This window comes from Macaca nemestrina, chromosome 14 (genome assembly GCF_043159975.1).
Source record: "Macaca nemestrina isolate mMacNem1 chromosome 14, mMacNem.hap1, whole genome shotgun sequence".
Lineage (NCBI taxonomy): Eukaryota > Metazoa > Chordata > Mammalia > Primates > Cercopithecidae > Macaca > Macaca nemestrina.
This window is the reverse complement of record NC_092138.1, coordinates 65,562,972-65,585,640: the sequence shown is the minus strand read 5'-3', so window position 1 is coordinate 65,585,640 and position 22,669 is coordinate 65,562,972. Positions and strand designations below refer to the sequence as shown.

Below are 22,669 nucleotides of genomic sequence, written 5' to 3'. Positions count from 1 at the left end.
GCTTTGGTTAAATGAGTGGCACCTGCCCACTGGTGAGCATGGTGTGGTCAGACTTCTGCCTTCTAACCAATCAGGTTAGCAATTTTCCTCCCTAGGTATGGGGTAGTTAGGAGAGGGTCAGTTGAGAGGCAAGTAGAGGGACATTAAATATTGCCTTCCCTTCATGTATCTTTAAGTTTCTATTAAGTCATGCAGTTAAAATATAAGCCACAGTGTCAGAATCTATTTGTATTTTCTTGGAGTGTAGTCCACATAAACGGGAGTGCTATCCCACTGAGTTCTTGTCAGTGTAAAGGTGAGTGTAGCTGGGCAGAGGGTCTCTGATCAGCGTGGTATGGGGAGCCTGAGAGGGTTCTGTTTGGGAACTTTGGGGTTAAGAGATACAGGCTGTTGGCCTGTCTTTAGCCTCTTAATTGTTGTTTAAGGTAAAGGTTTTTACTAGGGCATTGATAAAAGTTATTTGCTTTGCCTAGTTCTGTTTGAAAAGTCCCAACTGCTGCTTTCTGAGTTCCTAGATGAGCGAAGCAGAGGACATTTTAGATACCCATAATTCATGAAAAAGTCAGTAGTTAAAATTACTATTTCCCTAATAACTGATGTGAGGTTTTTGTAGGGAGATTTCTTTATGTGGGCTACACTTGCCAATGAAAATGGTTTATCTCACAAACCACTTACCAATTGGTTCTTTTCATTTTCATAGGGAGCAAAGAGATGGTTCGAGTGATGCGGAAGAAGGGCATTGAGCATCATCCCAATTTTCGTGCAGTTAAACACGTCCCATTTGACCAGTTTATACAGTTGGTTGCCCATGCTGGTTGTATGATTGGGAACAGCAGCTGTGGGGTTCGAGAAGTTGGAGCTTTTGGGACACCTGTGATCAACCTGGGAACACGTCAGATTGGAAGAGAAACAGGTATTTACCTTTGCTCATACTTCAACTGACTAGGCTTTATACACACGTGAATTATTATAAGGTATGCATATATTAGTGCTGAGCATATATTTTGTGAACGAGTGAATGAGGTTAATAACCAGTTGAAGCCTAAAATCTATAGTCAATAAATAGCACACAGTGATTACCAAATATTTTAGATTTTAGATCTCTACTTACATTTTTTTTTTTTTTTGAGACAGAGTCTGGCTCTGTCACCCAGGCTGGAGTGCAGTGGTGCGATCTCAGCTCACTGCAAGCTCCGCCTCCCAGGTTGACACCATTCTCCTGCCTCAGCCTCCCGAGTAGCTGGGACTACGGGCACCCGCCACCATGCCCGGCTAATTTTTTTTGTATTTTTAGTAGAGATGGGGTTTCACCATGTTAGCCAGGATGGTCTTGATCTCCTGACCTCATGATCCACCCACCTCGGCCTCCCAAAGTGCTGGGATTACAGGCGTGAGCCACCGCACCCGGCCCATTCTACTTACATTTTATTGTCTTTGTAATATCAGTTAGCATTAAGTGGTTCTTAATTACGATCTTTCATGGCTGTGTTTAAGAGAGAATATGGTTGAATGTTTCATGAATATATGAATGCTAGGCTTTTATTTTCTGGGCCTAATATAGAATTCCTTCAGTCAGTAATTTATAGTATGGTAGTTCTAAGTAAAGTACCCCTTAAGTATAAGTAGGATTATTATTAATGAATTTGCTAACTGAGCAAGGTCCTGTTATTAACATTAGTTAAAGTTCTAATCCTGTTTACACGCAGTGGTATTTAATGGAAAAGTGTGTATCATTAAAGGAAAAAGAACTGGACTAGAACCAAGGAGATTAGTTCTAGCTCTGCTCTCTCTCCAATTCTTCATAACTGCCACCTTTCTGTTATATTTAGATCTTCCCTTCTCATTCCCAGCATATTACTTTACTCCCCACTTCATAGAGAAAATGGAAGCCATGAGATGGAAATTCTTTCAAATTCCTCAATTCAATCACTTAGAAAATGTTTAGTAAGCACCTACAAGGTACTAGGCACTGGGATTTGGCAAAAAACTAGACCAAGAAGGGCTGAGCTCTCATGCAACTTACATTCTAGTGGGAGAGGAGACAGATGATAGACAAACACAAAAGAAATAAGAAAAATGTCAGCAATTCTATATGCTGTGCCTGCTGTAACACAAGGTATATGATGGACTCCATTAGACTGGTTAAAGGAAGGCCTCTTTAAGGAGGTGACACCTAAGCTGAAATCTGAATGACAAGGAGTCAGCTATGTGAGGATCAGGGAGAGGCAGTGGGAACAACCAGTGTGAGGGCCGGGAGGTCAACTTGGTGTATTTGAGAAATGGAAGCGCCAGTGTGGCTATAGAGTAGTGAGCAAGAGGCAGAGTGATACAGATGCTGTTAGAGAAGGAAGCAGATGCATGTAAGCCAAGGTAAATCATTTGGAATTTTTTCTAAGTGTGATGGGAGGGAATGACATGACATGACTTGCATTTTGGAAAGATCACTCTGGTTGCTAATATGGAGAATGGAATGTTGAGGGGGGCAAGAATAAGAGCAGGGAGACCAGTAAGGGGGCTGATTCAGTTGCTCAGATGAGAGATGATAGTGACTTTGATGAAATATTAGAGATGGAAAAAAGTTAGATTTGGGTTTTGTTATAGTACTTGCCGATGCTTGGATGTGGAGGTGAAAGGAATCAAAAGGAAGCCTAGATTTCTGATTGGGCAGTGATATGCTGGGAATGAGAAGGGAAGAAGATCTAAATATAACAGAAAGGTGGCAATTATGAGGAACTGGAGAAAGAGCAGAGCTAGAACTAATATCCTTGGTTCTAGTTCAGTTCTTTTTCCTTTAATGATACACCCTTTTCCATTACAGCCTAGATTTCTGATTGGGCAGTGATATGGGGACACTGAGGGAGGAACAGATTTGGGGAGGGATTGAATTAAGAGTTCTCTTATAGCTATGTGAAGTTTGAGATGCCTATTAGATATCAAAGCAGACATGGCTAGTAAACAGCTAGATAGTTCCAGAAAGAGTTAGAGTTGGAGATAGAAATTTGAGAGTCATTGGTATAGAGATGATGTATATAATTGGTTGTCAGTTTGGCTGCTGTAACAGAGACCCTAAATAATAGTGGCTGAAATAAGTTAGATGTTCTTTCTTTCTCAGTGGATGGCAGCTCCACAATCATCAGACTTAGCCCCCATCTATTTCCTTAGTGGTTGCTCTAGCTATTGCTTGCAAGTCTCTGTTTTAGCCTTTGGAAGAAGGAAAAGAGAAGATGCCTTTCCCTTTAAAGGCAAGACCTGAAAGTTGCAAATCTTTCTTCTCACATCCATCAGAACTTAGTCATATGGCCACATCTGGCTGCAAGGCAAGCTGAAGAATATAGTCTTTTTTTTTTTTTGTCTGAGATGATATTGTTCTGTTGCTCAGACTGGAGTGCAGTGGTGCAGTCATAGCTCATCGTAACCTTGAATTCCTGGGCTCAAGTTATCCTCTCACTTTAGCCTCCCCAGCCATGCCTGGCTAATGTTTTTACAAAATGTTTTATAGAGACAGGGTCTTGCTTTGTTGCCCAGGCTTGTCTCAAACTCCCAGTCTCAAGTGATCCTTCCTACCTTGGCCTCACAAAGTCCTGGAATTATGGATGTGAGCCATTGTGCCCAGTCTGTTTTTTTTTTTTTTTTCTTTCCTTCTTTCTTTCTTTTTTTTAGGCTAGTTAAGTGAAGCAGTGCAGGGGGAGAAGGAACTGGTTGTGATCAATTAGTTGTAAACACCACTGTACTTGGACCAGCCAGAATATAATCTTTGGCTGGGGATCAGATGCCCGGCTAAAAATTCTGTTTCTAGTATGAAGAAAAGATATTGAGGATAATGGCACCAGCCATAGACAGTATTTAAAACCCAGGCCAAGTGCGGTGGCTCAACGCCTATAATACCAGTGCTTTGGGAGGCCGAGGTGGCAGGATTGCTTCAGGCTGGGAGTTCGACCCTAGCTTGGGTAAAGATAGTGATATTTTATCTCTACAAAAAAATTTAAAAATTAGGTGGACCTGGTATCATGCGCCTGTGGTCTGAGCTACTCAGGAGGCTGAGGCGGGAGGATCACTTGAGCCCAGGAGTTTGAGGTTACAGTGAGCTATGATCATGCTACTGCACTCCAGCCTGGGTGACAGAGCAAGACTCCATCTCAAAAAAAAAAAAAAAAAAGGCAGAGAATGGAGCCCAGGACCAACCTCTGGAGCCCTTCAATCTTTAAGAGTTCTGATGAAGAGGTAAGGGCCAGCAAGGAAGACTAAAGAGGAACACCAGTGAGGCTGCAGGGAAACGAGAAGAGTGTGCTATCCATAAAGCCTGCAAAATAAAATGTTTTAAGGAAGGGGTGGTGGATACTGCTGAGTTCATTTAAGATGTGAAAGGAGGGCCATGTGTGGTGGCTCATGCCTGTAATCCTAGCACTTTGGGAGGCCAAGGCAGGTGGATCACTTGAGGTCGGGAGTTCAAGCCGGCCTGGCTAACATGGTGAAACACTGTCTCTAAAAATACAAAAATTAGCCAAGTGTGGTGGTACACGCCTGCAATCCCAGCTACTCAGGAGGCTGAGACAGGAGAATCACTTGAACCCAGGAGGTAGAGGTTGCAGTGAGCTGAGATTGTGCCACTGCACTTCAGCCTGGGCAACAGAGCAAGACTCTGTCTCAAAAAAACAAACAAAAAAAAGTGAAAGGATACTTGAACCATATGCCAACATGGTCACTGTACTTTTTGCCACTACACTTAAATAAACTTATATAAATGTACATGCCCATCCATCCTTTCCTTCTTACCTTCTTTATAGCAGGGTGTGGGCATGGGTGTGGGTGTAGGTGTCTCTCCTGCCTGTCCACTGCCCATCCTTCTACCTGTGTTTTCAGTCCCTACTACTGCCTTCTCAGGGACCTATCCATGAGTCATCTTTTCTCCTCTTTCTTTATTTAACCTCCTCATCGTTTAAACATGCCTAAGCCTCTCGCATCTTAAAAACAAACAACACGAAACAACTTCTTTCTTGACCCCACACCTCTCTCCAGCTGTTACTTGTTCACTCTTCTCTTCTTAGCCAAACCCATTGAACAGCGTGGCCATTTTCGCTAGATTTACTCCCTCATATTGGTCAGGAAATGTCTGGAGGGAAGGTGACTGCCTGACTAGCTGAGTGAACCGCTGGCTGAGTAGATGGAAGGCAGGGCAGGTTGAAAGAGAGTGGATCTCATAGATGACTAGGCAAATGGTAAGTGGATGCCAGGTTAGTCCACCTTATTTATTTTAATAAACAAAAACTTGATTTGTTCTCTTTGGGAATGAAGGACCCTAGTGCCCTTGATGTACTGAAATCTTGCCAAGAGTACTTTAAAAGGTATAAAGTAGAAAAGTTGATTTTTCCCTAACAAAAGAAGACTCAGTCAGCTGGATTTCAGGTCTAATTATGAGCATAGTACACTGATAATTTCTTTATTATTTGAATATTCCCACTTCCAAATCCTTGTAATGTGTCACTGGTTTTACCTAGGGGAGAATGTTCTTCATGTCCGGGATGCTGACACCCAAGACAAAATATTGCAAGCACTGCACCTTCAGTTTGGTAAACAGTACCCTTGGTGAGTATAAAACATTTTTTGTTGAGTGATTAAAAGGGGAGCTACCTTCAGTACCATTTTAGAGCTACAATCACTGTTTAATCATCCTAACAGAGCTTTCCTTCTTATGCCTACAGGCCCCTAGTTGCTGGGGAGACAGAGATTGCTAATATCATACCTGTTATTACTGTACCAAAGGTTCCAATGTAGAATATATATTTTCTTTCTTTCTTTCTTTCTTTCTTTTTTGAGATGGAGTGTTGCTGTTGCCCAGGCTAGAGTGCAGTGGCGCAATCTCAGCTCACTGCAACCTCCGTCTCCTGGGTTCAAGCAATCCTCCTGTCTCAGCCTCTTGAGTAGCTGGGATTACAGGTGCGCACCACCACACCCGGCTAATTTTTGTATTTTCAGTAGAGATGGGGTTTCACCATGTTGGCCAGGCTGGTCTCAAACTCCTGACCTCAGGTGATCCGCCTGCCTTGGCCTCCCAAAGTGCTAGGATTACAGGCGTAAGCCACTGCGCCCAGCCTTATTTGTTTCTCTTAATTAATACAACACTTTTGCTACACTTATTTAACCTTATTTGACTTTCTATAAGTATTAGAAAACAATGTAACTGATTTTTTTAAAAAGTCTAGTTCAGCTTTTTAATTAATTTTGACCACCCTCCTTTCTGTTTCAAATTGATGGGATTTCCCTGTATTTGAATGTTTCTTTCTGAAAATAATTTTGTTTTCTCAGAAATACAAAGATAAAAACTAAAAAGGCAATAAAAGACAGGCACTTAGTTACAATGTTGCTGAAGTGATCTAGATATTATTATATAAAAAAATTTTAGTCCTGTATAATTATGACTTACAGTTTTTAAATTGACAGATAAAATGGTATATATTTATTGTGTACAACATGATGTTCTGAAGTATGTATATATTGTGGAGATGTTATTTTCTTTTTTGTTGTGTGTTTTTTTTTTTTTAGACAGAGTCTCGCTCTGTCACCCAGGCTGGAGTGCAGTGGCACAATCTCGGCTCACTGCAACCTCTGCCTTCCGGGTTCAAGCAATTCTCCTGCCTCAACCTCCTGAGTAGCTGGGATTACAGGCACCCACCACACCTGGCTAATTTTTGTGCTTTTTAGTAGAGATGAGGTTTCACCGTGTTGGCCAGGCTGATCTTGAACTCCTGACCTCAGGTGATCCGCCTGCCTGGACCTCCCAAAGTGCAGGGATTACAGGCGTGAGCCACGGTACCCAGCCTATTTATTTCTTTAAACATGATTTTTTAAAGTATTTTTTTGTAGAGACAGAGTTGCCATCTCTATGCCAGACTGGTCTCAAACTCTTGGGCTCAAGCAATCTTCCTGCCTCAGCCTCCCAAAGTGCTGGGATTATATGTGTGAGCCACTGTGCATGGCAGGAAGATGTCATTTTAGGAAGAAGCATGAATTATTTTTACCTGAAGTCTCAGATTCCACTATATCATGCCCTTACTACCATTTAACATGTATGGCAGAAGCATTTAATTTAATTGACTTTTTGTATATTGCAGTTCAAAGATATATGGGGATGGAAATGCTGTTCCAAGGATTTTGAAGTTTCTCAAATCTATCGATCTTCAAGAGCCACTGCAAAAGAAATTCTGCTTTCCTCCTGTGAAGGAGAATATCTCTCAAGATATTGACCATATTCTTGAAACTCTAAGTGCCTTGGCCGTTGATCTCGGCGGGACAAACCTCCGAGTTGCAATAGTCAGCATGAAGGTAAAATAACTCCTAAACTCCTAACTTTATATCCCATATAAGTGATTGATTTTTAAGTATATATAGTTGGAAGGTAAGACTAGAAACATACACAAGAACTTGCAATCATTTGCTCATAGTATTGACTTGTGGATCCTTTACAATGTTTGTCTCACTATTTTACTGATCATTAACATTTCAAAGAAGTAACTTCTTTGGGAATCCAAGACAGTAGACTTGACAGTAGGAAGACCCCTTTAGGCATCAGATCAGGCTTTTGCCACCCAGAAGATCTGAAATTCTATACTTAGTAACAGCTTGGAGTGTGGAGTATGCTGATTACTCACTGCCCAGGTGAGGGGTATCAGCAAATAGTGAAGGGAGCTGCCTCTTCTCTAGAATGTCATCAGTTGTATGGATTTTCCATTTTGCATTTTTACAGTTCTGCTCTTTATTGAGTACAGCATACCTTCAATCTATCAACCAAACCATCACCCAGTGTTGATAGGTGAGAGCACATTCATAAAAATAACAAACTGATCATGTTAAAGTGATCTCTAATGACTTAGAATAAACCTACCAGAAAACTCTTTGTTTGAAATAGTGTAAGTGTATAAAGCGTCCAGAGACGATGAGATATAGCAAAGATTTTAATGTAAAGTTGTAGGAAATTTATTAATACCATTAGGTCAAATAAGGAAAGCAAAACAAAACATAATTTTCTCAAGAAAAGCCAAGAGGCCTCCCTTATAAATACTCTTTTTTTTTTTTTTTTTTTTTTTTTTTTGAGACGGAGTCTCGCTCTGTCGCCCAGGCTGGAGTGCAGTGGCCGGATCTCAGCTCACTGCAAGCTCCGCCCCCCGGGTTTACGCCATTCTCCTGCCTCAGCCTCCTGAGTAGCTGGGACTACAGGCGCCCGCCACCTCGCCCGGCTAGTTTTTTGTATTTTTAGTAGAGACGGGGTTTCACCGTGTTAGCCAGGATGTTCTCGATCTCCTGACCTCGTGATCCGCCCGACTCGGCCTCCCAAAGTGATAAATACTCTTTTAAAAACTAATAGAAGGCTGGATGCAGTGGCTCGCACCTGTAATCCCAGCACTTTGGGAAGTCCAGGCAGGTCGATCACTTAAGGTCAGGAGTTCAAGACCAGCCTGGACAACATGGTGAAACCCCGTTTCTACTAAAAATAAAAGTAAAAAAAAAATTAGCCAGGCATGGTGGCAGCCACCTGTAATCCCAGCTACTTGGGAGGCTGAGGCAGGAGAATCGCTTGAACCCAGGAGGCGGAGCTTGCAGTGAGCCAAGATCGCTCCACTGCACTCCAGCCTGGGCAACAGAGTGAGACTCCATCTCAAAAAACAAAAACTAATAGAAGAATAGTTTCTTAACAGAAAGATGATTTATTCCATATGAAAGGCCAATATCTTTTTCAATGGGAAAATTCTAGAGGCATTCCTGTTGAAATCAAGAAGAAAAGGTGTTTTCTGCAGCATTATCAAACATAATTGTGGAAGTTATGAAGGGAATAAAGGAAGGAATAGCAAAAATGGAGATTATTGACAGGGTAAAACAAAAAACATTATTAATAGACAAAAAAATGCTTGGCTCCCACCCCAGACTGGTTAAATTAGAGTCTCTGGGGATGAAGGCCAGGCATTGCTCTTCGTTAAAAGCTGTCCAGGTGATTCTGATGCACAGTGAAGATTTAGAAGCACTACTCTAGATTTTTTCTTCTCTTAATTAAAAAAAAAAAATTTTTTTTTAGAGACAAGGTTTTCCTATGTTTCCCAGACTGGACTGAAGGTCCTGGGCTTAAATGATCTTCTGCTTCAGCCTCCCAAGTATAATAGCTAGGACTACAGGCACATGCTGGTGCACATTAACTGTGCTTGGCTCTAGATGTATTTTTATTTTTTGAGACAGAGTCTTGCTCTGTCGCCCACGTTGGAGTGCAGTGGTGCAATCTCGGCTCACTGCAACCTCTGTCTCCCAGGCTCAAGCAATGTTCATGCTTCAGCCTCCTGAGTAGACGGGACTACAGGCTTATGCCAGCATGCCTGTTTTTTGTAGATACAGTGGTTCACTATGTTGCTCAGGCTGCTCTTGAACTCCTGGGCTCAAGGGATCCTCCAGCCTTGACCTCCCAAAGTGCTGGGATTACAGGTATGAGCGACCGTGCCTGGCCTACATTTATTTTTAATGACAATCCTAGTGACAGCTCTAACCCTGTATTTGATATATTAAAATCCACTAATAACAATATAATATAAATGGAAAGAGAGATCTTATTCAGAACAACAATAAAAACTCCTAAGAATAACTGAAGCCAGAAACGATGTGATCTATATAAAGAAAATTCTAAAACTTTACTGTAAGACATAAAGCCTTGAAAAAAATGCCCTGGATAGAAGTGCTGATTATTTTTAAGATGTCAGAGTTTTCCAAATTGGATTTATAAGATCAACATAATTCTAGTAAACATTTCAATGGTATTTTTTTTTTACATTTAGTAAAATTATTGTAAATCACAGTGGAATTTCTCGAAGTTTATCATTAAACGTACAAAAGTCAGTTGTGTAAAGAAAATATATAAAGATAAATAATCAGGAGGGACTATCACTGTTTGGTATTCAAACATATCAAAAAGCACAGTAATTTATTTTATTTTTTTTGAGACAGGGTTTCACTCTGTCGCCCAGACTGAAGTGCAGTGGTGCAATCTTGGCTCACTGCATCCTCCGCTTCCTGGGTTCAAGTGATTCTCCAGCCTCAGCTTCCCAAGTAACTGGGACTACAGGTGTGAGCCACCATGCCTGGCTAATTTTTGTATTTTTTATAGAGATGGGGTTTCCTCTTACTTCCCAGGCTGGTCTTGAACTCCTGAGGTCTAAGTGATCTACCTGCCACGGCCTCTCAAAGTGCTGGGATTACAGCCATGAGCCACCACACCTGGCCATACAGTAATTTAAACAATGTGGTATTTCTGCCAACCAGGATGGAAATTTACCCTAAGGAAACAAAGTATCCAGACCATCACTGAATTCAATTACAGGAGATGATTAAAGCTCAGCTACTTAGTTGCCTCAGTATTATTATTATTTTTTTTTTTTGAGAAAGGGTCTCACTCTGTTGCCCAGGCTGGAGTGCAGTGGCATGATCTCAGCTCACTGCAGCCTCAACTTCCCAGGCTCAAGAAATCCTCCCAGCTCAGCCTCCCAAGTAGTTGGGACTATAGGCATATGCCAACATGCCTGGCTAATTTTTTTGTAAAGATGAGGTCTCACAGTATCTCCCAGGCTGGTTTTAAACTCCTGGGCTCAAGCAATTCTCCCGCCTTGGCCTCTCAAAGTGCCGGGATTACAGGCATGAGCCACTGTGCCCAGTCACCTCAGTAAGCAAGAAAATTCTGTCAACCTGAAAGAGTAAAATATGGTCTTTTAATGAACTAGGCTCAAATTAGCCAACATTGAACTTAAGCTTAAGAGAGGGGCCCAGCTGGGGGCAGTGGCTCACGCCTGTAATCCCAGCACTTTGGGAGGCCAAGGCAGGCGGATTGCTTGAGGTCGCGAGTTTGAGACCAGCCTGGGCAACATGGTGAAACCCCATCTCTATTAAAAATACAAAAATTAGCCGGGCGTGGTGACAGGCGCCTGTAATCCCAGCTACTTGAGAAGCTGAGGAAGAAGAATCACCTGAACCTGGGAGGTGGAGGTTGCAGTGAGCCGAGATCGCACCATTGCACACCAGCCTGGGCAACAGAGCGAGAAGCATCTCAAAAAAAGAAAAGAGGGGCCCATCTTGCTGGCTGTGGAGTTTTCATTGCTTCAACAGCCCCATACTAGGACAGATTACAGGAACTACTTGAGCTTATCCCAGGGCTGGCCCAGGCCAGGCAGTGGCTCCTTCCCCAAGCAGTCATCTAAGACTGCGGGGTCATCCTATAGCAGTATCTGATTTATCATGAAAAAGATCACAACACTCACAATATGCTGCTTAGCTAAGACCAGTGAGACAGAACTTGTTTTCTCTTTTAGGGTGAAATAGTTAAGAAGTATACTCAGTTCAATCCTAAAACCTATGAAGAGAGGATTAATTTAATCCTACAGATGTGTGTGGAAGCTGCAGCAGAAGCTGTAAAACTGAACTGCAGAATTTTGGGAGTAGGTAAGATTGTACATTATAAATCCAAGAAATGCTCATTTTAATGTACAAAAGTTACTAAGTTGTGATGCATGCCTGAGCATCAAGTCAGTGTCTGCCCTGTGCACAGATGGCTCTAGGTGCTGTCTGTGGGCCCCAAGCATGGGGACTTCCTGGAACACCAACAAGCATTAGGAGAGAAGCACTGATGGTTCTAGAAATCTTCAAGGCGCTATGGCTTTAATTCACAACTGTCTAATATTTCCTTGCAGTCCTTGGTAATGTTTGTCTTAGGAGATCTGGGGTGAATGAATCTGTGTTCTAAGCCAAGAAAGTCAGCACACTTTCCTGAGATTGCTCATCAGCATTATTTTCCTTGTGTTCGTGGTGGAGCGCAGGCATTTCCACAGGTGGCCGTGTAAATCCTCGGGAAGGAATTGTGCTGCATTCTACCAAACTGATCCAAGAGTGGAACTCTGTGGACCTTAGGACCCCCCTTTCTGACACTTTGCATCTCCCCGTGTGGGTAGACAATGATGGCAACTGTGCTGCCCTGGCAGAAAGGAAATTTGGCCAAGGAAAGGGACTGGAAAACTTTGTTACACTTATCACAGGCACAGGTAAGAAGGGGTAGCGGGAGGTTGGTTCAGGAGCTAGAATGTATATTGGAGCATGTCTTCAACATGGTCAGGTGGTTACAACTCTACCTTAGCCTTCACTTCCTGCTTGACTAGAGCCTGAAGGTGAGCCACATGTGGCCTTCTCATGTCTTTTCTGAGCATGTGCCCAGCCTTAGACATGCATGTGACCTTCTAAATTCCAGGAACTTGTCAAAGCTATTCAAAGCTCTTATTTCCCACAGCTTCTCATTTCCCAGCTTTTCCTCCCAGTCTTTTTGGTTAGTGTGTTGGGTGCCCCAGCTGTTATCCTTTGCCCTAGGCAGCAGAGACTAATATATTTTACCTTGAAATGTTTTTGATAAACACCCTTCATGTAACCCCCTCAGCACTGGGTAGTTCCTAGTTAGTTGAGATGAAAGCAGGCCCTTTGAGGTGGTCCTCCAGGGAGCTGACAGGCAGGGCAAAACAAACAACCACAATTTTTTGAGAATAAGTTTGTCCTGCCCCATCAGGTACTGGTATCCAGTACTGTATCTGTACACCAGTACTGGGAGTGTGGACTGTTGTTCAAGGTCACCACCAAGCTGGAGAGCAGGTGATGGGACCAGGGTAGATTAAAACACCAGAAAGTTCTCTTAGCAAGATTCAGCTGGTTTTGTTTGTTTTTAGACAGGGTTGCACCATGTTGCCCAGGCTGGTCTTAAACTGCTGGGCTCAAGGGATCCTCCTGCCTTGGCCTCCCCAAAGTGCTGGGATTACAGGCATGACTCCCAAAGTGCTGGGATTACAGGCATGACTCCCAAAGTGCTGGGATTACATGCACCTGGTCCTGGTTTTTGTTTTTTAAATTAAGCATTCTTCTGTTTGTTGTAAACTGGTTAGTTTCCAGAGTTCCAAAAAGGTTGATTCTGACACTTTTACCAGTTTTTTCCTGGCTTTAGTGGCAGAATGGACTTTTGGAGTTCCCTGCTCTGTCATTTTTTTATGACATCCCAATTTGTTATTTTTTTTTTAAATTGTATATATTTTAAGTGTATAACTTGATTTTTAAATGAGGAAACAGACTCGGCTAATAAGTGGTTGAGCCAGTTTTTGGTACAGATATGTCTAACTTCAGAACCTATATGTGCTTAAATTCTGCATTACTTCCCCTTTAAGCTCATGTACTTATTATTTATTTATTTAGAGAGTGAGTCTTGCTCTGTCACCCAGGCTGGAGTGCAGTGGCGCAATCTCGGCTCACTGCCTCCCAGATTCAAGCGATTCCCGTCTCAGCCTCCCGAGTAGCTGATTACAGGCATGTGCCACCACACCCGGCTAATTTCTGTATTTTTAGTAGAGACAAGGTTTCACTTTGTTGGTCAGGCTGGTCTTGAACTCCTGACCTCAGGTGATCCACCCGCCTCAGTCTCCCAAAGTGCTGGGATTACAGGGGTGAGCCACCACACCTGGCCTAAGCTCATGTACTTTAGCTCATGCTCATCCTCTTTTAGTTCCAGACACAGTTTTAGCAAACTTGGATACCATTTCCTGGCTCAGAGCAGTGACTAAGCTGTAAATCAGAGGACTAGGGGTTGAGGAATAAGTGCCCAAGATGTGACAGATGGCAAGACAACCCTTAAAAGCAGAGCCTTCTCAGGCACAATACCCTTTACTCCTTTGTAACTGCTAAACACCATAACAAAATACAGTCACTGATACTTGAAATTATTGAATCACAGATTTTTAGACATGGCAGCATCAAAAGAGGCAAAATCATATTTCCTATTTTCTGCTTCGGGAAGCAGGTAGTGTGTGATACAGTTTAGAAAGACTTATCTTGGCTTTTCCTGAGCAGAGCCTGAGACAAGGATTTAGGTTCAGGTATGGTTTTTTGGAGGTGACCCCAAGAAGCAGGAGGGAGAGTGGAAAGAATGAAACAGAGCAGGAAGAAAGCCTTTAAGGATATATTAACATTATTGAAGTTGACTTGGGGGCAAAGGGGGCTGAACTCCACCGGCACCTCCTGAGAAGCCTGCAGAACAGCATCCAGAATTGTCCTGTGGATCTGCTGGCTCCTGCCTTGCCTCGGTTGCAGGTTGCCCCTGGGTGCTGTGCCTGCATGGCTGGGTAGGATCTTGCTTCAGTGTTGGAGAAAGCCTTGGTGCAGAAAGATGGGCAGTGTGTGCTGGACCAGAGGGTCTACTACCCACAAGGTGGGCATGCACTTGCGCTGCACTGTCCCCACAGCTGTGTTTGAAATCACAGTGACCCAAGCAGATGGGTCGCAGGGCATCAGAGGATCTGCTAAAAACATTTCCATCCAAAATGCTACCAGAGAATGCTTTATGCTTAGTGGGCTTCATCTGTCTAGAGAAATATATATAGACCCTCACATGCCAAAGCTCTGCTAAATAGATGAGGCGTTGTGATATCAGTTTTCTGTTTCAGGTAAAGCACCCTCAGTGATTTCTGTCCCTCACTGTAGGAATCGGTGGTGGAATTATCCATCAGCATGAATTGATCCACGGAAGCTCCTTCTGTGCTGCAGAACTGGGCCACCTTGTTGTGTCTCTGGATGGGCCTGATTGTTCCTGTGGAAGCCATGGGTGCATTGAAGCATACGCCTCTGGAATGGCCTTGCAGAGGGAGGCAAAAAAACTCCATGATGGTTGGTGTCCCTCTCTCAAGGAATTAAGTAACCAAATAGTAGACAAGTACTTCAAAGTGGAAATTCCAAAGAGAGCTGAACACTGAAGCCAGAAGTTTCCCCCCTTTCACTTCTTAGAGAAAAAGCAGGGCTCCCTCGCACTAAAACAGCACAGCCTTCTTGGTCCTGACCCATACTGCCACTCTTCCTCCCCAGGGGTGGTGGTGCACAGAGGTCTAGAGTTCCAAGATAGCAGGGAAGATTTCCTTCAGTTTTGTTTTCTCAGCCAGTAGCACAGGGTGGGTACTTAATACACATTTTAATGAAGAAATAAATGGACAAAACATGTTATGTATATACCACACATACATGCACTGTATGTGTAGTATATCTGTGCTTCATACATAAAAAGAGTGTAGATTTTTGGCCCCCAAAACCAATTTGTGAGCATATGCTGAAGGAAAGGAAATGGGGAATGGAGGCCGAGAGTGCAGGAGAGAAGTGTATAGAGCCCTACACAGTAGGGTTCTGAAGAGGTGGGAAGAGATGAGCTGCAAAACCAGGCACAGGGCCCACGAGAGGGCATGGCGAGCCGAGATGATGGGTGTATGGGATGGGAAGCAAAAAGGTAGGGGATCATTGCGTGGTGGTGCCCCCTATGAGAGAGGTAAGAAGTATGCTCATCTGTTGGCAGTGGGGGTAGAAGGACTGGGAAGGCGGAGAAGGTATAGAAGAGAGCAGTCAGGGAGAATGCGTGAGAGCTGTGAGGGCCCAGGGGATACAGAAGACCACCAGTTGATGTCTAGGTAGCAGTTTGCACAGCTGGGGATTTTTTTCCTTCAGGGTCCAGATATTCTAGCAGATTAGTAGGAGGCAGATTGATCTGAGTTGGTGACAGGCGGAAGACAAGGACTACAGATAACCACAGAAATTCCTGCTGCTTACTGAGCATTTCTCTGGCCAGCACTTAACTAAGTACTTTATGTTCATGATCTCATTTCATTCCTCAGATAACCTTGCCAGGGTAGGCACTATTGCCCTCATCTTCCAGGAGGGAGGAATGTGTAGAGATGAGGTGACAGGCATGGGGTCATGCAGCTGGGAGAGGCAGAGCTGGCACTGACCCCAGGCCTGTGTCTGTTCCTCAGCTGCTGTGCCTTGCTGCCATAGAATGTGTGGTGCTGGCAGATGGCACAGCATTGTGTCTGGCATGAGTAAGGAAGGAGTGAATGTGGGAGGAAGGTGATAATTTGGAGAAAAGAACACTTCAAAGACTGTCTGCTCCTGGAAGTGAGAAGTGAGGGAGCCAGAGGGGTAGGAGGCTGTCGTCAGACTTGAGGTTTTTCCAGGAAGATAGGTTCTGGGTTATGTACAACCAATTAGCAAGAGAGTAGCAAAAGCTTTAGGGGCAGTGTATAGAGATGTTTGTGAATGATAAGCTTTGCAATTGTGAAAAGAAAACACCATCTTCCCATATAGGGGCTTGCTTTCCACAGGCCCAGTGGTGAGCTTGGCCTCCCCAAGGCTCATTAGTGACTGCTTTTCCTTCTCACTCTGCTCAGAGGACCTGCTCTTGGTGGAAGGGATGTCAGTGCCAAAAGATGAGGCTGTGGGTGCGCTCCATCTCATCCAAGCTGCGAAACTTGGCAATGCGAAGGCCCAGAGCATCCTAAGAACAGGTGAGCATGTGGCTGCAGGTGGCTGTGCTGCAGGGGGTAGCCTCAGATATCATATGGCCCAGCCCGGCCCCAGAAGAGACCCTGCTTCTCTTAGGGACAGGTGCTTTGCAGTGTCTGTTCAGAGGTTTCTTTCCTAATTACTCAGAGGTAAAAAGGGAATTGCATTCAAGGTATTTGGCAGCATTGCTTTTTTCAGCAGGTGTTTGGTTTGGTTTGACAACTATAAAAATGCTCCGTGTTCATTTTACAGGAAATTTAGAGAAATATAGGACAGTTGTAAGAAAAAATATCACTTAGAGTTTTCCCATTTGGAGATACCAACTATTAACATTTCCTTCAAGTCTTTCTATTCATTTTTTTGCCTAGTGGAGATCATGTGGTACACCCTGCTTTTTCCACTTGAGGCTGTCACATGATCATTTTCTCATATTAAGAATCAACCGTGAACTGCTTTTAAAACACTGCCTCCCACTGCATGCTGTGGATGTTCTTTATCATTTCTGCTGCTGGCTCTTTTCTGCCTCCCTCTTTGGTATTTTGATTTTGGCTTCTCTCGGAAACTCATTTTAATTTTTATCTCCCTGCAGCTGGAACAGCTTTGGGTCTTGGGGTTGTGAACATCCTCCACACCATGAATCCCTCCCTTGTGATCCTCTCTGGAGTCCTGGCCAGTCACTATATCCACATTGTCAAAGACATCATTCGCCAGCAGGCCTTGTCCTCCGTGCAGGACGTGGACGTGGTGGTTTCGGATTTGGTTGACCCCGCCCTCCTGGGTGCTGCCAGCATGGTTCTGGACTACACAACGCGCAGGATCTACTAGACCTCCAGGAACAGACATGGACCATCTCTCAAGAGCTCCTGAGTGGAATCAAGTTTTTGTCTTTAGGATGACCATTTCTTAACAATCAAATCTGGTATTGAACTGCAGGTGACTTTGGCAGAGAAATTTTTTGCTTTTGGTCTCCTTTTCCAAAGTCACCTTTCCCAACTACTATTTTTGTAGATGCTGTTCTTTCTGATATTTTCCTAGTAGGGGTCATTTTAGCTTCAAACCCTGTAAGTTCCAGTCACAATTTTCTGTGCCAAAGTAGCTACAATAATAGAGAGGAAGCCTTAGAACTCTGCTTACTAATGTATTAATATCACTGAAACCTGCAGGCCTTGCCTGGGATGTCACTTCATCCTGAAGTTTGCATTAATAATCCTTCCAGGCCGGGTGCGGTGGCTCACACCTGTAATCCCAGCACTTTGGGAGGCCGAGGTGGGTGGATCACGAGGTCAGGAGATTGAGACCATCCTGGCTAACATGGTGAAACCCCATCTCTACTAAAAATACAAAAAATTAGTCGGGCGTGATGGTGGGCCCCTATAATCTCAGCTACTTGGGAGGCTGAGGCAGGAGAATGGCATGAACCTGGGAGGCAGAGCTGGCAGTGAACTGAGACCGTGCCACTGCACTCTAGCCTGGGTGACAGAGCAAGACTCTGTCTTAAATAATAATAATAATAATAATAATAATAATAATAATCCTTCCAGTCGGGCACAGTGGCTCATGCCTGAACACTTTGGGAGGCTGAGACACGTGGATCACCTGAGGTTAGGAGTTCGAGACCAGCCTGGCCAACATGGTGAAACCCCATCTCTACTAAAATACAAAAATTAGCCACGTGGTGGCATGCACCTGTAGTCCCAGCTACTCGAGAGGCTGAGGCAGGAGAATTGCTTGAGCCTGTGAGGCCGAGCTTGCAGGGAGCCAAGATCATGCCACTGCACTCCAGCCTGGGTGGCAGAGTGAGACTCCATCTCAAAACAAAAAAAATCCTTCCTCCTCTAACCCCAAACTAAGATCACAGAAGGTGATCCAGTCAAGGAACAGAGGGAAGTCTTACCAGGAAGGGCTTAAGTACGCTTTTTTTTAAACAGCTTTATTGTTTTTTTTTTTTTTAAAGCCTACGATTTGATAAGCCTTGACATATGTATACCTGTGAAAGCATCACAATCAAGACATTGGACATATCACCCCCACATCTCAGATATCCCCCCTAATCCTGGATACCATTTGTTGAAAGATGTTACTACTCTAGCTGAACTTACAAGAGACTTAGACCAGGGATCTAAATTACAGTGGCCTTAGTGACCTTGTCCTTATCTTCTTAGGACAGCTGAGAAGCCACTGGGACTTAGAGCCTTTAAAAGGAGATTAACTGTCCCAAAAGGATCTTTGCTACTGACCAGCAGACACTTCTTCCTTCAATAGCCTTTCCTACTGTGTTGAGTAACACCCTAGGGTGTTTATTAAAGCAGTGTTTGTATGAGTTTTACGTAGAGCCCAGAGCCGTGAATCAGGATTCTGGCTACATAATTCACGTTTTCATTGGTGTCAAAATACAAAAGCCAAAGTTCTGGCTATGAACTGTAACTTGAAAGAAATACTAACTGCCACCACTTATTAAGTGCCTACTGTGTGCCAGGCTCTGAACTAGGTGCTTCATATACATTATCCTAAATTCTCTCAACATATGAGGTAGGTGTTTTAATTTTTATTGTATAGAACTTGGTGTGTTTGACACTTGGTGTGTTTAAGCTATGCGGCTAGAGAGAGGGTTTGATTCCAGGTCCCTCTGTGCTTTTTCTGCTAAGCCACACAACCTCTCATTTCAAAAACTTTCAAAATGCTAACATACTCTAATTCACTCTAGGCCACCAAAACTTTTACTACTAATATCTGATTTGTAAATGACTTAATGTATCCTTGACCCTGTCAGCTGAATTTAATCAAATATTCCTCTCTGCTGTGAAATTTTACCAGTATAGTATTTGGTCTAGTGACAGGTGTTTTATTTTTTTGAGACGGGGTCTCACTCTGTCACCCAGGCTGGAGTTCTGTGGTTCAATGTAACCTCCGCCCCCCGACTTCAAGTGATTCTCTTGCCTCAGCCTCCTGAGTAGCTGGGATTACAGGCGCATGCACCACGCCTGGCTGATTTTTTTTTTGTATTTTTAGTAGAGACAGGGTTTCACCACGTTGGCCAGGCTGGTTTTGAACTCCTGTCCTCAGGTGATCCTCCCACCTCTGCCTCCCAAAGTGCTGGGATTACAGGTGTGAGCCGTCGCACCTGGCCCTAGTGACAAGTTTTTATGGGTACTTTTAGATATTTAAAAAATCATGTGCATATATTTTTCAGATTTTTATTTTGGGAAAATGAAGGTTTCTACAACATATTGTTTCAGTGTTCAAATAAACTGAAGGAATCAACATTACATTTGAACTATATCCTTCCTAGTGGGTTAGTGTGAAAAAGTTTGGCTGGTTCCTAAAACTCTACCAGCCCTGCAGTAATCTCCAGGGCCTGGTTATTGTTCAGACATTCCATGGTGATTCCTGGGAAGGAAGCTTGGCTCCTCAGTTTCTGAGTCTGGGGTGAGATGATGTTCCATGAAGGGACATCTGTTCTTTGGTGTAATCTCTTACGGTGAAATTTGCTCTGTACATCAGACAATTGCATTGCTACCAAGTTTCATACAAAATACTTGAAAGAATGGTATTGAATCTAAAACCAAATATTAGTTTTTATTAAACTTATGGGAAGGCTAATATATTCCAACATAAATTATTACATATGGTTAAGTAATTGCATGTTAATTTATTTTAATGTAAATATTTTTATGTTACTGTTCTGAGCCAAATGCTAAAGAAAAAATACATTTCCTTGTTGAAATCCTGTTGTATTTTGTTTTGTTTGTAACTCACTAGCCAAAAGCATGTTCCTTCCCAGAAGAGATTTAAAGTTGTTGCATTGCTTACATTTTGAAGGTTATATAACTTCCTTAAGGCCTCTAATATCACTGCTTTCTTAACCAAAAAGTCTATTAATAGAAAGCATGGCTGGGCATAGTGGCTCCAGCACTTTGGGAGGCTGAGGCGGAAAGATTGCTTGAGCCCTAGAGTTCAAGACCAGCCTGGGCAACATGCCAAAATCCTACAAAATAATACAAAAAAATTAGCCAGGCGTGGTGGCGAGTGCTCTAGTCCCAGCTACTCAGGAGGCTGAGGTGGGAGGATCACCTGAGCCCAGGAGGTTGAGGCCTGCAGTAAGCCATGATCATGTCATTGCACTCTAGCCTGGGTGACAGAGTGAGACCCTGTCTCAAAAACAACAACAAAAACAAAGCATTGTTATATATAACATTGAAAATTCGGCATAAAAAAGCAAAGTAGCCCCAAGAAAGGAGTTTGAAACTAAGTACTGAGCACTCACTGAGTTCCTAGACCCACTCCCTCTTTTTATGAGGCCACATGTGGGTCTCATACAGATATTAGAAACAATCCCAAATTACTACTGCTGTGTAACCATCTCAAAACTAAACAGCTTAAAACAACAGTAATGGTTTCATGTCGTGGTTTCTGTGGGTCAGGATTTGGGAAAGGCTCAGACTTGACAGTTGTAGCTCAGAGTGTCCTGCACTTGTAGTTGTCAGCTGGAATAGCAGGAGGCTGGCTGGTGAGGCATCTCCCACTGTGTGTGGTTATAGGGTCTCTCAGGTGGCCCTTGTGTGTGGGTTAGTTTGGGCTTCCTCACCACATGGGTAGCTTCAGAGGTAGAATTTTTTATGAGGTGGCTCAGGGCCACCAGCTAGTTGTTCCAAACTGCCTTTTATGACCTAGCCTTGGAAGTCATCACAGCATCACTTTTGTCACATTATTCAGTCACCTCTCCATTTAGAGAATGTCACAGATTTTGTTGACATTTAAAATTGCCACCTCCCACCTCAAGAAGCCCAGCTGGTGTGGGAGGCAAGACTACCAAAAATAAGCTGCCCCAGGTAGATGGCCATGGGATTTCAGGGGAAGGGGGTGGCCTTTGAATTAGTTCTGGGATTTTGACATTTGGAATGGCATTAGCAGGTTCCAGTAGGAACAAAAGTCTGTGAACAGTGATTGCTTGATTGTAATCAGATTTGACTAAAGGGGGAGGAATAAGCAGAGGCCAGAAATGTGGGCCAGGTCAAGGAAAGCCCAATTAAGAAGCTTGGAAAGGGGGAGGTAGCAGGAAAAGTAATGAAAGCTCCTTCCAGCCAAAAATAATTAACATTGAAGAGATAGTGGCCTTTCCTTCTTGGCAATGGCAACACCTAACCCCCATCCTGAGCATGTTATTACAGTTTACCTCAATCTCCAGTTTGGAAATACCAGGTAGTTATAAGAAGATTACTGAAATATAGCTTTAATAATTGCTTGGAACATCACCTAAAATAAGCCAGGTACTATGCCAGGTTCTGAAGGCAGATAATGAACTTACTGGTGTCTGAACGAAGCACAGGCTCCTGGAAACACCTGTATAGATCAGCAGGATGCTGCCCCAGCATTCTTTCACATCAACATCAGCCCACCCCCAGTTTGGAATTAACTGGTGGGAGCTACAGCCGGGTCCAGTGCAGCTTTCTGTGACCATGGACATGTTCTATAATCTGTGCTATCCAATTCAAATGCCACCTAACCACATATGGCTACTGGGCACATGAATTGTGACTAGGACTAGAAATGTATTTTAAATTCATTTAAATAGCCACATGTGCCTGGTGAATACTGCATTGGACAGCACAGGTCTAGATGAAGGACTTCACAAGAGAAATATGAACCAAGTGCTTGGGATGTGCTACGGGACTCAACAGTAATGGGGCTAGCCACATGTGAATGCTGTCCTGACTCAGGCTTACTGGCCAGATCCAAGTGAGTCAAGGTCTTACTAGAGTCTACATGCCCCAGACAGACTCCTGCTGAAATATACTATCCAAGACCCTAAACCGAGGGACACTGGCAAACAAGAGCCCATCTGGGAGAAAACAACTAGGTTGGTGAGAGGATTCACAGCTGTGTCTTAGGTAGATAATGAGGGGGTTAACCTTCAGCCATTAAACTCCCTTCTCAAATGAAAATGTCCACAGAATCCCACTCTAGATCCCGGCGCTATAACCCCCTCAGCCATTAAACTCCCTTCTCAAATGAAAATGTCCACAGAATCCCACTCTAGATCCCGGCGCTATAACCCCCTCAGTCATTAAACTCCCTTCTCAAATGAAAATGTCCACAGAATCCCACTCTAGATCCCGGCGCTATAACCCCCTCAGCCATTAAACTCCCTTCTCAAATGAAAATGTCCACAGAATCCCACTATAGATCCTGGCGCTATCTCAGTTCAAGGCAGGGCTGTGTGCCCAGTGGCTGTGCCTCCTCAGCCCTACAAATTTCAAGGAAATTCCTCAACCTTTCCAACCTCACTCCAAACTACAACACATCT

The 22,669-nt window shown here is 43.5% G+C and overlaps 1 protein-coding gene across 5 annotated transcripts in view; it reads left to right on the top strand.

The window, feature by feature from the left end:
- Positions 1 to 20,089, top strand: part of LOC105485767 (glucosamine (UDP-N-acetyl)-2-epimerase/N-acetylmannosamine kinase) — a 62,376-nt gene extending 42,287 nt beyond the window's left edge. For all 5 annotated transcript variants that reach the window (XM_011748238.2, XM_071078001.1, XM_011748239.2 and 2 more), the window contains exons 5-12: positions 701 to 913; positions 5,496 to 5,583; positions 7,110 to 7,320; positions 11,334 to 11,463; positions 11,838 to 12,059; positions 14,527 to 14,709; positions 16,251 to 16,367; positions 16,955 to 20,089. In XM_011748238.2, coding sequence (XP_011746540.1) covers positions 701 to 913; positions 5,496 to 5,583; positions 7,110 to 7,320; positions 11,334 to 11,463; positions 11,838 to 12,059; positions 14,527 to 14,709; positions 16,251 to 16,367; positions 16,955 to 17,190 — 1,400 coding nt within the window. In that variant the 3' untranslated portion in view covers positions 17,191 to 20,089. The remainder of the gene's footprint in view (positions 1 to 700; positions 914 to 5,495; positions 5,584 to 7,109; positions 7,321 to 11,333; positions 11,464 to 11,837; positions 12,060 to 14,526; positions 14,710 to 16,250; positions 16,368 to 16,954) is intronic.
- The last annotated feature ends 2,580 nt before the right edge of the window (positions 20,090 to 22,669 follow it).